Raw genomic sequence first — 15572 nt, 5'->3', positions numbered from 1 at the left:
GCTCAGAAACTGTTCCCAGGGGCTTTTCTGGACACGGAAGGTACCACAGCCCACCATATCTTAAAAACCCCATAGTCTTTTCTCTTCTGATTTCTCCACACACTTGAGAAGAAGGAGAGGCAGAAACACTTGTTCTACCCTCCCTCATTCACATTGCTTTAAATTTCAACTTAGCATCCACTGAACTTGAGAAATCTCATACTCAGAGAAACGTTCCAGGGACAGCCTTCCATCAGGACTCCTTCGGCAGAGGGAGGCAATTCCATCCTAACTCACAACAGGAGAACTGTATGACCTGAGCACACAGACACTCATCCCCTCTCTGATACCACAGATCACACAGAGAAAGGAAAAAGCTGAAGATGACAGCCCTTACTTTCAGGAAGAGCCTAGGGGACCTGGAGTACACTACAGGGGCACCCCAAACCTCTTGTGGTGAGAGCAAAGTTAAAAGAGGACCTAAGAGTTGTCTCTGAGAGAGCTTGTGTGCTCCCCCTCGCTGGAAGGCAGGGCAAGGAAGCAGCTCTCCTCAGCGACCTGTTTACACCGTGGCAGGTAGTGGGGGAGGAAGAAAGCTGTCAAAGCAGCTAACACCAATTTTCCACTGAGAAGATGGATGTTGTTATTGGCAGTAAATAAATAAATAAACAGAAGTCCAACCCTCCCTGCCAGTGATTTAATTGTTCTGGCTATCTAGGAGAGGAGCCCTGCTGCGCCCCACTGGCAAGCGTTCCAAATCATGCTTATGTGCTTTGAAGCCAGCGAACTGCTCTTGCATTATGCTCTGTGAAAGACACGTACACTTCAAAATCTGAATGTAAGTGAGTAATCCTTGGCACTACAAGCTGGGTTTCACCCAAAGAATCCGATAAGCAATTTTAATCACTGATTCCTTAGCTCTGCACACAACTTTCTGAGCCTTCTCTTCTCCAGACAGCTGGAATGGCACCACTTGGCCAGCTGAACCAGAGGGAATGGGGGGGGGGGACGGGGACAGAAGCAGGGTGCAAATCCACTTGTGCCACAAACTATGCTGTTAATTGGGAAATTGCCATAGTAAAACTCTTCACCCTATCCTTTTCTCCACCAGCAGCAGTTTGGGAGACGAAAACGCAGATGTTTTAGGAGAGGGCTGCTATTAAGAATTTATACACAGCTTTATTTTCTTCTTTCATCACTGCAGATTTAGAAGCTTTGGGGTACGTAAGTTTCAAGCATCTCACGATCAGCAAAGAGCAAGCCTTGCAGAGCTATCTCAGCGCAAAGTCAGCAATTCATTAAGTAATTAAGAACACAACAGTGACAGCACAGCAATATCACATGGAACTCAGTCCCTGTCTGCAGACATTTCACATGAACAGTAAACAACAACAGACATTTCTGCTGATGTAATTAATCTATTCCCTACCATATTAACGGGAGAAAGACATGCATGTTTATGATGAATTCTTCTAATTAAGAACCCCATGCAAACAGCACGCGTCTCACCCCAGGGACTTTATCTTAGCCAAGAACCAAGAACTTGAGGATAGAACTCAGCTGCATGGCACAAATCACAATGATACATCCTTCTGCTAGTCAGAAGCCAATGAACCATCCCTGTACAGCTCTTTGCTGTTTGCCTCATTCAAGTCACTCGTTAGGAGGGCCTTCACCTCACAGCACACAAGCTGTCACACTTGCCAGCAGAGACCTAAGCATTCTCAATGCTGCATTCCAAAAGCACATCAGAAAAAGAAGCTCCATCCCCACAGGTGGAAGCATCCTGGCACTGTACGATGGTCGGGTACATCCATCTATTTTCCTTAACCCACCACACCCCTTCTCACAAACGATCCTGGCTATTCAAACATTCCCTGAAGCCCCAAGGTAGGAACGTCAGTCAAGCATCCGCTGTGAAAGATGTCCACAGCGCAAGTGGGAGCCCGAGCAATGAGTGTAAATCAAGACCTTAACCTTTCTGTAAAAGATGCTCAAGGGCTTTCCAGAAATGTGTTAAGTGAAGTGCACCAGACAGATACGTCAATACAGAAAAATATTTACCAGAAATAATAACTGAAGCATCATGGTCTTATTGTCTCTGAACTGTTTCCCTGCTAAAAATAAACTAACCAATAAAGGGTAAAACAGATGATGCTACAAATCTGCAGCTTTCAGCCTGTACATCCCCCCTATTAGATAGATCCTTGGGTTCATGTAGCATCTAGCTCACAACTAATGTGACATTATACACTAAGACATAAGTGTAGCAGCCAGCATCCCAGTTCCTAGTGCAGAGAGCAGCACTTGCTGTTTACTGACCTGCAGAAAGAAATCTGGCTGCCTAGCAGCTGAATCAGATGGCAAGAGCCTCTTTCCCAGGCAACCAAGAAAATATTCAAGAAAAAGCATTCTCTACCCACTACTCTCTGCAATATTACCATTAGGCCATGACATACAGTCAAGTCTCTTGGTCATTTAACACAACAGGAGGGGCTCCACTGACCACATTTCCCTTGCCGGACTGAGGGCAGCCCATTGGGTTAGCTGTGGAGGAGCAGGCAGCAATCCTCTCCTCCTAAATCTCACATCTTCTAATGAGAGAATGTGGCTCCTACAGCAAAAACTGCCAGCTCCAGCACAACGATCTTGAACCCTGCTCTATGATCCCAGCATCTTTAGGTTTCAGAGTACTCAGCCTGGCACAACACAAACACCGGAGCGTTGCAAAAGCACATTACATGGTCAAACCCTGTGAAAAGATTCCAGAGACCAGACTGCTGCCATCCTCTCTTCTTTCCCCCAAGAACTGAAGACTCTTGGTTGAAGTATGCAGCACATAAACTGCATGTGCTGAGAGCTGAGCGTTGGTTTCTCCTAAACACTGCACAGAGAGCTGCTGGCAGCTATAAGCAGCCCTAGTGAGGTGGCACCTCGCTGCTGCCACACTGAGCAGGTCATCCAGCTCAGCCTGGCTCAGGGCCTGAACTGCTCCACGTTACCCACTAGCACCACAGGGGGAAGCGTCTGTTCACCCATCTCTGATTTCTGATCACCCAGCAGACTTTGCCCACACTGCCCAGTATACATTAGTTACAAACCACTCCTGACAAAAGCTTTGGGGCAGTGGCAGATGTACTGTATTTGGACTCCTGCTCTGAGGGAAGTAACAACAACCAGCTGAACTCATCCCTGCAAAATTCTGCTCCCACAAAAACAAACACTGCAGTTTGCATTTGGCTGTGACTAACTTGTGGCAAAAACCTACATGCCCAGTCTGCCCATTATACTTTGTGCCACCAAACAGGAGTAAGCATGCTGGATTCACAGCGCTGTTACCGATCTGCTTAAAGAACTTGTTGGCACAGCAAAAAACAAGAACCACAAGTGCCCGGAGCACATTCCCAGATGAATGCACTTCTTCTGCAGTGAGCCACTGGTCTGAAGGACTGGTTACAGATGTCATTTTACATTAAGACCAACAAAAGATGAGGAGCCTCACTCTATGAGGGCAAAGCACAGGATTTAACTCTCTGAAGATGGAACTGAGAGCGTGGTAGGATCCCCACAGCTGAGGCAGCCCCTGAGCCCCGTGCCAACAGCCAGCATGCAGGGTGAGCTCAGCCGGCACACAGTTTAATGATTAACATTGTCACACAGGGGAACTATTTCTAAGATTTCCAGCTTGTCTCCCCGCTTTAGCAGCTTATTCTCAAATGCTCCTTCCCTCGGATGAACAGCAGAGAGAAACATAGCCTGAGTTGGCACATGACTCACAGAACCATTAAGTCTGGAAAAGACCACCAAGACCATGTAGTCCAACCACCAACCCATTACCACCATACCACTTAACCATGTCACCAAGTGCCCCATCTCCATGTTTCTCGAATGAGGCCACCACCACCTCCCTGGGCAGCCTGTTCCAATCACAACATGCTTTTGGTGGCCAGGTTGTAACTGGCCACAGAAATGACAGGGGCGAGTCCTGATACACTGCAAAGACAAAATGTGAAGTCCAAGCAAGAGCAAGGTGCGGGCAGCCACAACAGCAGGACAACCTGAATGTTAATTGCCTCTGGGTGGCGGCCTGAATCCACTACTGAAATTCTCAAGTCCATGTCAGCACACAAGACATTAACCAAGCTCTCCTGACTTCACTAACATTTTAACTGGAGTTAATTACCAGAGGCTAACAGATTTGAATGACTGTAATCTTTCTTTCCATTCTTTCAGCAAAGATGGAGGCCTCACCTCAACTCTACATCAGGGAAGCTTATCTCCAAGTCTCTCATCTCCCACCTGAGCAAGTCTTCTCCATCCCATGCTGAGCAGCACCACAGCAGCCATGATTCTTCATTGCAAGGTGCTGAGCCCACATGGCTCCCAAAGGCCACCAACTGATGCTCAGGAACCGAAATCTATCTCAATGTAGCTACATCAGATACTCCCTCTGTCAATGACATGGGAATTTACCTTGGGAAGAAAAACACTGACAACTTACAGCAAGTCCTGATCTAACAGAAGCATCTCCCCATTCAGATTCAAAACTGGAAAGCTAAGAATTCCCTCTAATGACTCAACACAACCTTCTGGCAACATGCTTGCTGACAGTCCTCGCCACGGAGCGGTGACAACCACAATTAACGCTTCACACAGGGCTGGCAAGTTAAATATAGCAGCAGGAGGTGTGTTTCTGCTGGAATTATATCCATGGTAGTGGAAAGCGAGACAAAAAGATTAATGATGGAAGGCGGATCCCCCAAGCTTACTTACTCTTAATGAATGTGTCACAAGACTCGGTTGAGCAAATTCCTGGACATTTAACAAATGCTGCATGCTGCACGATTTCCTGGTTTCTCAGATTCACTGCTACATGAACACAGGAGTTCAAACAGTTACCCTGCACGTCTGCTCACTAGCACTGTTTCATTTACAATTCAGATGTTACAGCTTTAGATTCTGCTGAAGTGCAGCTGAAGGAACCAGGCACATCTGCTCACCATGTTTTCAGAACATGCAACACAGAGCAGCACCGAGTGCCTCCAGTATGCTCAGGAGCTCAAATAGCACCTTACCAAGAGTCTCGGGGTACTGGAGGCACAGAACAGCAGCAAGGGGACCCTTTTACCCCACAGCTGCTGGTCCTGCCAGCCAGCCATGCTCTGGGAGCTCCTAATCTTCCACACAAGATATACGGGCACAGTGTCAGGGAGCTGACACAACCAAGCAGGTCCTAGAGCAACCCCCGCAGATCCCACTGGGATGGGGGCTAGAGAGCTGAGGGAGAGCTTCCTAACCCTTCTTCAGAGCTCATAGCAATGCTAATGCCTGTTAATCTACCCCATCCCTTCGTTAGGATGCCCCTTAGGAGAGACTAGGCAGAAGCAGAAGACAGACGTAGGGCATTCTGATCCTCTTTAAACTCAATGCCACAGTTATAATCCTCCAACTAAAAAGAAAGAAGAGGAAAAATGAGACAGGCTGTGACAGGTTGGGAGGACTAAATCCCTGTTATCTAGGACACCAAGATGGAAAGGTCTCAGCTGCACACACATCCCACGCCCCTGATGATGCCCCTGCAGAAGAGCATCCCTACCAATCTCCCCATGGGAGAGTGACAGCTGGTGAGACAGCTGCCCCAGGCTGCCAGCAGCAAGAAGGCTCTGTGTAGGGGCACTGCCACACTGAGACCAACATGCTACAAACCCCAGCATTCAGGGGGCAGCAGGGCAGGAGCAGCGCTCACCACAAAGCAGAGCTACACAGTGGCTAAACAGCTGCGGAGAGAACACAACAGCCTGCATGCCATTCACTCTGACAGGCACAGTCATTTCCTTCTTCACACCAGGCATCCCTTCAATTCCAGCACACCTGTACTGAAGGCAAGGCTTTGAGCCTCCAAAAATTAAAAAAATAATTTACAATTAGCACCCTTAATAATGCTAGAAGCTAAGCAATACAAGGTGATCAGCAGATTTTTCCCTACTACCTTATGTGTCTCAATTCACTTCCTGCACTACAAGGGCAGCACTGCTCATTGCCACTTGAACCACCTCCTCTTGGCCCACCTGGCATTGCAGCCCAGGATGTGTGTGCGTGCCTGTTCCAACATGAGCCAGCAGGTCTGTCCTTGCATCTCTTTCACACACTGCTGAAAGCAGCTTTTAATACATGCGGGGAAAACCCTCTGAGCACTTCATTCTCTCCCAATGGACCCTCTGTGCTGACCTCAGCACTCTGAAGGAGCACCGATTTCCCTTGCCCTTCCCCAACTTACTCAGCACAGTCTGAAAGACTGAAGTGCTCACCCAGCAGGCACAGCACAGCAGCTGGGCATCCCAATGCGCAGCACAGCCACACTTGGACCACCCAAACACAATGTGGATGGGACAGCTTTGCTCAGATCTGCTGGGTTATGCTAACAGTACTGCTGCGAGCCATTCATTTTATTTCACTTCTTAATGCCCCGCACAGGCCCATGGGGACAAGTTAAATACGATTGTTTTCTGCCATTTAGGCAAATGGCATCCCCGCATTTTGGAGATAAACATCATCAATAAAATATAAGGCTGCCGAACTGTCACCAAGCATTACTCCAGCAGTGATGTCCCCAGGGAAGCAGCCACGCAGAGATCCCTTCCCAGGGCGCTCACCCGCTGCCATAGCCGAGATCCCACGGAGAAGCACTGCAGGGCCTAAAGTGATATTTTATTCTTTGCATCAGGAGAGAATAATAAAGAGAACTGCATCTCACGTCAAGCCCAGAAAGTACTTCAGCTTTTCAAAACCATACAGTTCATTGTAATTTGCCCAGGATCCAAAATGCCGCGGTACAGACACAAGAGTAGAACTCACGGACTCACTCATCCAAGAGATGTGATTAATTTTTTCCCCCAGAAAGAGAAGCAGCCAATTGCAGAAAACTGCCGAAATCATTTTCCAGAGAGCCATAAGTCACATGAGTCAGCCTTACCCACCGTGAGCCCTGGGCTCCAGATCATCGCTCACGGGGAGAGGAGGAGACTGGGAGCCAGCTAAAGGCTGTAGAAGGCCAAGGGACCGAGCGGCACACAAGGGATGCACGCACTCCTCTTACACAACGCTGCCATCGTTGATCAGCTCAAGTCGCTTGGCTTCCTCGAGGCCGACGGCCTTGCACAGGGACAGCCGTTGGGAGAGGCACGTTCCCCGGGCTGGATGGGAACAGAGGGCAGCGCCGCAGACCCTGGAGATGGGGGAGGGACGGGCATCGAGGGTCGCCCTGTATGGCAGACGGAAACCGTCCCGGTGCCTCGGGGCCTTGCTGGGTACCAGCCCCGCGGGGCAACGCTGCCACAGCACACGAGTGAGAAGCTCAGCCATCGTGGGACCCCGCGGCCACCCCTCTGTGCAAGCAGACAGATGCGGGTCAGGAGATGATATCGCCACCGCACCTCGCTGATGTCGGGCACGGCAAGAAAAGGTCCCACAACACAGCCCACAGCCCTCACAACACGAGCGCCTCGTGGGCACCCGGCTACAGGAAGGGACAGGAGGCAAAGGATGAGAATTTCTCTCCTCTAAGCGGTTCCACAGCGGGCCCATTGGGGATGCAGGTTGGGATGCGGAGCTCTGCTGCCCAGCGCCGCGAGCCGCCAACACCGCCCGGGCCAAGCAGCATTCAGCACGGCAGTCAGCACGGCACCGCGTCCTGCCCCGCGGGGCGGGAGGGCACGCGGCTCCGTGACACATCGCAGCCCGGAGTGAGCGAGTAAAGCAGACACAACAAAAATCCAAACAACAGAAGGGTAGGAGGGAGAAGCGGAGAAATGAAAGTGCCGGAGCAGCACGCTCCAGAAGAGCGGGACTAAAGGCAGCGCCCGGCATGCAGCGGCGCTCAGCCCTTGGCCCGGTAGCGGGACAGCGCTCTGCTCGCGGCGGGCCTGCAGGGAGCTGGGGGCACCGGGAGCACCCGCACGGCTGCGCCGGGCTGCGACGCGCGGCAGGTAACACCCTCGTGCCACGAGCCTCGGCTCAGGGAGACTCAGGAGTTTCCGCATCTGCCGGGAACGGCTCTGCCGGGCCGCTTCTGCCGTACGGGAAAGCGAGCCCGGAGCTCCCGGCCGCCCCAGCCGAGGGCTCAGCCCGCGACCCTCCGCTAGCGCCGCTCCGCTCCCCGGAGCTCTGCCCGTCCCGCTCCCCGCTGCCATGGTTACGGCGAGGAAGCCGGAATCGACCCGATGAGCCCCAACTCCGCCCGCCCCGCTCGGTCACTCACGCCGAGGGGCACGGCGCTCTCCTCCCGTCGCGCCTCCGGCCGCCCCGCAGCCCGCTGCCCGCCGCGGCCGCTACCGCCGGCGGCCGCCGAGCGCGGCTTGCCGTCCTGCCATAAGTAGTAGAAAGTGCCCAGGATCCAGGCGGCCGTCAGGATGGCGATGGCATTGGCCCTAATCCTCCTCATGCCGAGCGCCCCGCGGGAGCCGGGCTGCACCGCCGCGCCGGGTAAGGGCGGCTGCGGGCGGAGGAAGGCGGCGGCGCGGAGCTCCCCCCGTGCGCTGAGATGGAGCCGCCCCGGCCCGCCGGGTCCTAATGCCGCGCCCCGCCCTCCGGTGTCCGCCCCTCCCCGCCCCACGCGGGTGCCCCCGCGCCGAGCGCTGCGAGAGCCGCGCGGCTCCTTGTCCGCGTTGCCGGTGCCCTGCCGGGGGCACTGCGGAAGTGCGGTCGCTCGGCCGCGCCTGAAGCGGGAGGAAGCCCCCAGCCGAAGCCGTACCTAAGCGGGGCCCCACCTCGAGCGCGGCCGCGCTGCAAGCAGCGACGCCGCCTGCAGATAGCGGAGGCTGCCGTGCCCGCAGCAGCTCGGCAAGATCTCGGTGCCGCCTCTGACGCAGGCGTACGATGAATATCAACGGCGATAACGTTGCGCTGCCGACTTTCGCAAAAGCGCCGGCTAACTCAATAAACGCCCCGTTTCCCGACACAGGTGACTTGAGAAACATAATTAGCGAAACGAATCATGATTGTGTAAAGCTCACGCAGCTGCGGCGCGGTGCCGCCACCGCCACCGGGTTCGGCTGTTACTTCCGTGCTGGAATGCCCAGCCTTAGTTTGTGACGGGCACGGCAGTGGGATGACACATCCTCGTCTGTCTGAAACGTGAACGTAAGGTCTGTCTGCACTCCAGAAACGGACTGAAGAAAGACACCTAGAGTTTAGCTAACGGCGTCTAAAGAAAACCCAACGCAGGGGCTCGGGGGCCGGAGCGGGTCCCTCCGCGCTGATGAGCCGGGCAGAGGTTCCATCATCCCAGCCTGCCCCAACCCGGCAGGAGAACTTCCTTAGAAAAGCCTCTTGAGCAGCTCCTAGCTATGCCATGTGGGTGAAAACCGGCCCCGGCTCAGGGGTTTCTCACAAGGCTGCTCCTAGGGAGCTCCTTCTGCACGGACAAAGCAGCTCCGTCTCTGAGCTTGCTGACATCGGTGGCTCCTTCCTCCCTCTCTGCTCCCTCCCTGGTCTGGACACACCCTCCCTGGTGAAGCTCCTACCCCCTCTGAGCAGGGACAGTGCTTCTAGGTGATGAGTCGGGGGTAGACATGGGTCAAAACGATTCACCTTCTGAAGGACTCTGAGCTCAGCACTGACTTCAGCCCAGGAAACTCCTGGAAAAACGAGGTGTTGTTCATCCCACTGGGCCTCAGAATCCTTCCCCCACAGCTGATGAAAGGCAGCTCTGGCAGTCTGAGCACAGCACCTCATGCATTCTTCACCCAGACCCACATGATTCTTCCATGAGCCTTCAGACGTGTCAGCCCCACTGCAGAGCCAAGGCAGCAATGTCTGTGCCGCCACCCAGCACTGCATGGCTTTGGAGGAGAAAAATATTCTCTGCATTACTCATCTGAGCTGGCTGGATTCCTAAACTGCCCCAGACACTCTCCTCATCTGAAAGAGCTTTCTCATGCTGGTCAGAGGGTGTGGGTTTCTGGCAACCCGCATTGCTGTGCCCCTCATCACCTGTCACCATGCATGTCCTTGGCCTCAGCCACCACCACAAACACACAAGGCATGCCTGAGGTCCAACAGCTCATCCCCACAGGCACTACGAACAGCTCAGACAGACTGTGCCTTTGGGAGTGTCTCCATCCTGCTGCCAGGTCAGGGAATGGATGATTCCTGTGTTTAACAGAAGATGTGCTGCCTAGGATGGCACACATGCCAATGAAGGACAGAAATGCCTCCTGGCCTTTGGTTGCTGGCCAATGTTCAAGCAGCGTGGTGGCAGAGGGCGATGACCCAGGGCAAAGTGAAGCCAAAGAGCACACAGTTAGCTGGGAACTGGGATTTGAACTGTTTTGTATTAAACTGCACTGGCAAACATTCTTTTAAGTGCTATTTAAGGACTCCATGACCTTAGTTATCTTTGCGAACCTTTTTGTTAATGAAAATGGGAGCGGAGGAATTCTCAGTAAGATGTAATTAACTGCTCTACAACACATTTGAGCTTATCAAGAGAAACATCTGCTGAAGGCTAACCTCAGCCACAGCATGTCCTCTGGCAGTCTGAAGGAGCCTGGCAAGTCTTCAGAGAGGGTGACCTGGAACTCAGGCCACTCCCTGGGGAGGAGATGCTGTTAGCCCTCTCCGAGCCAGGTAACCCATCTGCTCACTGCTGCAGGAGCTGCACAGCCTCAGAGAGGACAGTGGTGTTACATTCAGCACCACTCCTCAAGGCTGCTTTAGTGGAGTCAGGGCAGAACAAGGCACAGAAAAGTATCATAGAGTCATACACGTGTAGTGAGATCTCTACCGTGTAGAAAGAAAAACTATTTAAGTAGAAATATATATTAATCCAGATGATTAAACTAGAAGATCCACTAACAGTCAGCCTGACCAGCTTTCTAAGTGACTGAAGTTTTCATTCTCCCTTCTACTGTTGTCATCACCTTTTCAGATCCCCGGCCATGTGCTTCTCTTACTTGCTGCATCTGATTCTGAATTTTTTCTAGGACAGTGATTTATTTCCCACCTTTATGGTAAAGCACGTAACTCTTCTATTGTGCTCAGAATCAATTAGCAATGAAATCCTTTTATTACAATCTGATGACAATTTGCTCTCCTTTATTGGCAACACATCGCAATTCTGACTGGGACCTGAACAGCAATTTAATCCTCATAGAAATTCTAAGCTTTTAAGGCTCAATATAGCTATCAGGTTGGTGCTCTTAACAGCCCTTTTAGCTGCAGAGCAGAAGAGGCTTGCAGTGCTCATCTGGCAAAAGTGATGAAGTTCCAGTCTCTCGTGACAGAGGAATTCCAGACAAAAACACTGCAGTCTGGGAAGTAACCCATGAAAAATATCCTACCCAGTTTCTCACGCGTCCCATAAGAGAGGCTTCTACCATGTGCATGAACTGGGTTCAAGTCGAGTGCATTGAAATATGCTCAGTTTTCCTCAGAGCCACAGCAACGTACTTATTTTTGAAGCTCCATCACTAGAAATAACCTGGACAATTAACAGAAAACTTTTCAAAACATTTCAGTCTTGGCACTGAGCATGAGAAAGCCCAGGCTGAGCGGAGGCCAGGAATGGGAGCTGTGATCCTGGCAGCCCAAGAGGCACCACAGTGCACCAGACTGCCTCTGTGTCCAGCCAGGATCCAGACCATGTCCAGGGGGGAACTGGGAAATGAAAAAGCCAAGAAAAAACATTAGAATCCAAAGAACATCAGGAGCAACTGCCCACTGTGTTAGGCTGGGAAAAAAAAGCAGAGAATTCCTTGGTGCTTGTGCTTTCCAGCTCCCTGAGCTCACATGCAGAAGGATTTGCAGGTGACACCAGTGCCGTGGCTGCTCACAGGGCAATGTACAGACAGCCTGATCAATATGACATTGTTTCTACTAAAGACCACAACCTGGATCTAGCAGTGCTCCTTTCTATTGCATTAAATAGTGATTTAAGTTGTCCTGATCTTCCTTAAACATGCCACTGTCTCCTTCTGGAGCTCCCACAGGAACCAGCTGAGTGTCATCACCTCTATTCGGTATCTCCACATTGCCAGCCCTTTCTGAGTCCCGAGGCAGGCAGATGGGGCTCCCTGAGTTTCAGATCAGGTCCTGCAGAGGAAAGTGAGATCTGGAGGTGCAAACCTCGGGGCAGAGATTTCCTCTGAAGCTCTCCAAGTGCTGGTGTCTGAGCAGATAGCACCATTGAGAGAGCATCTGACATTAGGGAGATCTATTACAAAACATCCCAAAGGGCTGCTAGAAGTAGTAGCATTTCTACCTGTTATACCCTATGGGATCTGTTAATGGACATGCAGTCTACAACCTTCTGCATCTGTTGGCAGCAGAAAGAAACTGCATTTAAGAAAAATGATCCCTTGTTTTACTCTTAATTACCTCCTGTACCTGCATGTGAGGGTTGGCAACAGGGAGCTGCTGCTGTGGGAGCACAGCAGACAGAAAAAGAGTGAGAAATGGGGGAACTGCTTAAGGCACCACATACAGAAGTGATGCTATTTCATCTGAGAGCTTACATGTCCGCAGAGATACTCAGCACATCAGGGCAGCTTTTTCAGATGCAGAGATACATCATGACTTGTGCAAATGCATTTTACACACTCAGATCCATTTTTCAGGCTAATTGGAGCATCCAGCAGACACTGCATCTTCTGCTGCTGGCTGAGGGCAAGGAGACTTCTCCCACAGAAGCTCAGAATGAGCCTGACTGTTTCTGTTTGAAGGTCACAGCAAGATTAAAGGAATGTGCCATCTCCAGCAAATATGTGTAATGGCTTTTACATGCAATTCCTCTACAAATGTGCCCGCTGCAATGCATTTTTCTCCATGGAAAGAAGATGAAAGATGTTGGACGTGACACTCATAATTGCACTGCTTAATGGAATATTAAAGAACACTTATATGTTATTTCACCGCAGTGAAGCCCACACAGACAGAAGCAGCCATATCAGTAGCCCCCAGTCCTGGGTTTCACAGCTCCATGCAGAGCTTTGTGCAGCCTCAGCCTCTCAGGAAGCACACTGCCATCCATCAGCGTGACACCAGCATTTAACGCTCCATAGGTTTGCTCTTACTGCTTCAAGCTCAGACTCCACCATCACAGCACTTCAGCCACACACCAAGCTCTCATGCACCATGCCCTTGCCTGGCAGCCCTGATCCTGTTCCTCCATGGATGGGAAGAACTCACCTGTACCCAGCACCTCTGTGCAGGAACACATGACTGCAGGGAACTAGGACTGCCTGAAAGGAGGCTGGAGAGTTGGGGGCCAATCTCTTCTCCCAGGTAATGGGATGAGAGGTAATGACATTAAATTGAGCCGGAGGGAAGTTCAGGTTGAATATTAGGAATAATTTCTCCTCAGGAAGAGTGGTAATACACTGTCATAGGCTGCCCTGGGAGGTGGGGTAGTCACTGTCCCTGGAGGCATTCAAGAAATGCATGGACGTGGCACTGAGGGATGTGGTCAGTGGCAGGGTGAGGATGGCTGACTAGAAAACTGTAGAGGTCATTTCCAACCTTAATGATCCTGTGAAAAGGCTGATTGATACCAGGGACACAAAGGAAACACAGCAGAAGGAAGAAAAGCTCCAAGAGCAAGCTGGGGAGTGCAATCAGAGCAGGAGAGAAGATACCAGGTTGTCTTTATGTGCTCCTAAAGGGAGGAGTTCTATGGAAAGAGCTGTGGCTGAGAACAGGTGTCTTGTAGAGGTGTTTGGACTCCACTGAGATGGAAGGATGGATTTACTCTGATGGGTTTCCAGCCCTCAGAGACTGATGCATCTCCACAAAGATGACCTAGGTCAGTGTATTTCATCTGGTTTATCTTTTATGTTTGCTCTCCCAGCATCACATTCACCTCCAAGGTCTGCCACGCAGTTCCCCCACACTGAAGCTGGCTTTGTCTGGAGATGGGCAGCTGCTTGGACTGTGGTGTTGGTGTTGGTTCCACTTTCCCAGCTCTGCTCCCCTTGATGCTACCCTCACCCCATCCCTGCAAGAGGATGCTTTGAAGCTTAACTTGAAAATTCAATTCCTATACACAGGTTTTCCAGCTGTCCCTCCTCGCTGCATCACCCCTGAAGGGCATTCCTTCCTCTTCCAGTGCTTGGATTGAGAGCAGGTTTTGAATTTGATTTGCTGTCCAACAAAGAGATCTGATTTCACTGAACTCTGCTCCGAAGAAAGGTGAGAGGAGAGAGCCATGGTTCACCTCTCCCTGCTGGGGCAGAACACACTGCAGCTACCAATTTTCAGGGAATGACCTGAGACTAATCAAGCCCTTCTGATGCTTGCAAAGGGAAACCTGCTTCTTCTTCTTAGAGGATCTCAATAGCAGTGTTTGTCAGAAAGGAGACATGGAAAAATATGGAGAAAAAAATGAAAGATGGGTATTTCCAATGAGCGGGAAAGGAGATTTGTTCTGCTTCTCAGAAACTCACAGCTGCTTTCTAGGGATCTGAGCTTTCAGAAATGAGCCTTGTGACACTCTGCAGGACCAATATTCCCTATGGGAGTACATGAAGGAGCAACGAAGCATTTCTTATATCGATAGTACTTGCTTAGGGTCTCCATAACAGGCAAGCCATGGGGAGTAGGAGCAAAAGGCTGAATCATGAAGACAGTGGTGACCGCAAAAAGGAGGAGCTCAGCCCCAAGGACTGCCCTCCTGCTCCTCGGTTCCTGAGGCAGATGGCCCACTCTGGTGTGGTAGCACTCCAGCATGTGGGTCCTCTGCAGGTTCCTGTGTCTGAGGTGCATAATTGCATCCAGCCAAGAGCCCATGGCAGGGATGTAGATTTAATGTCTTTCATTCCCTATTTTCAGAAAATAAACACATTTACTCACTGCGTGTTTTCACTGCTGACAGAAAGAGGAGCTTGTTGATACACAAGCAACACTGCTTTAATATACTGACAGCATTAAAGCAGTACAACTCCCCCAGGATGGACACAGCTGCTTGATCTGAGGTGTTTATAGCACTGCAGTGCCAGGGGAATGAGCTATAACCACATGACAGCCTCTGTACCACCCTCCCCCCCCCCTCCAACAGCATCAAATCACATTGTGGTTAGATAAGCAAACAAAAAGTCTACCAAAAAATCCACCCCTAATCAAAATAATTATTAGCAGCACGTAAACGAGACCTGAGCACAGTTTCAGCAGAGGTGATCAGAACCCTGGACTCCTGTGTCCCCCTTGTGTCATTTCCACAGGGCAGCAAGGCCAGCACGCACACACAGAGAGAGTTTGTCCCTCTACTACACACTGTAACTGGGCACTGAGATTACATCTCTCTGGCATCATTCCCCAACACTTTTGGATGTCATTATCACCACAGTTCGCCAGCAAACATAGGAAGAAGGACAGAGAAACAAGCTGGAGCAGAAAAGTGAGATTCTGTACTAAAGATCAACATGGGTTGCTCCTGTAACTCTGAAGATGCATTCACATCCTTTTGCTAAAACCATTCATCTCAGATCTGCCAAGTTTGGCTACATTTCTCAGTGATAGGAGACTTGCTAAAAAGCACACCTCTCCCCAGCTCCTCTCCAACAAATAATAGCACGCCATATTCTGCCATCCCTGAAAACACA

The 15572-nt window shown here is 51.0% G+C and overlaps 1 protein-coding gene across 2 annotated transcripts in view; it reads right to left on the bottom strand.

Annotated features, from left to right (window-relative positions):
• The window catches only part of GALNT16 (polypeptide N-acetylgalactosaminyltransferase 16), a 59112-nt gene extending 50566 nt beyond the window's left edge, over positions 1-8546 (bottom strand). The window contains exon 1 of one of the 2 annotated variants that reach the window (XM_072338208.1): positions 8237-8546. In XM_072338208.1, coding sequence (XP_072194309.1) covers positions 8237-8419 — 183 coding nt within the window. In that variant the 5' untranslated portion in view covers positions 8420-8546. Of the gene's footprint in view, positions 1-6956; positions 6996-8236 lie in introns of those variants that run through there. The other variant, XM_072338209.1, reaches the window with a different exon arrangement.
• Positions 8547-15572: the final 7026 nt, after the last annotated feature.

Source organism: Excalfactoria chinensis, chromosome 5 (assembly GCF_039878825.1).
Source record: "Excalfactoria chinensis isolate bCotChi1 chromosome 5, bCotChi1.hap2, whole genome shotgun sequence".
Lineage (NCBI taxonomy): Eukaryota > Metazoa > Chordata > Aves > Galliformes > Phasianidae > Excalfactoria > Excalfactoria chinensis.
Note: the sequence above shows the minus strand (reverse complement) of the source record. Positions and strands in the feature narration are given on the sequence as shown.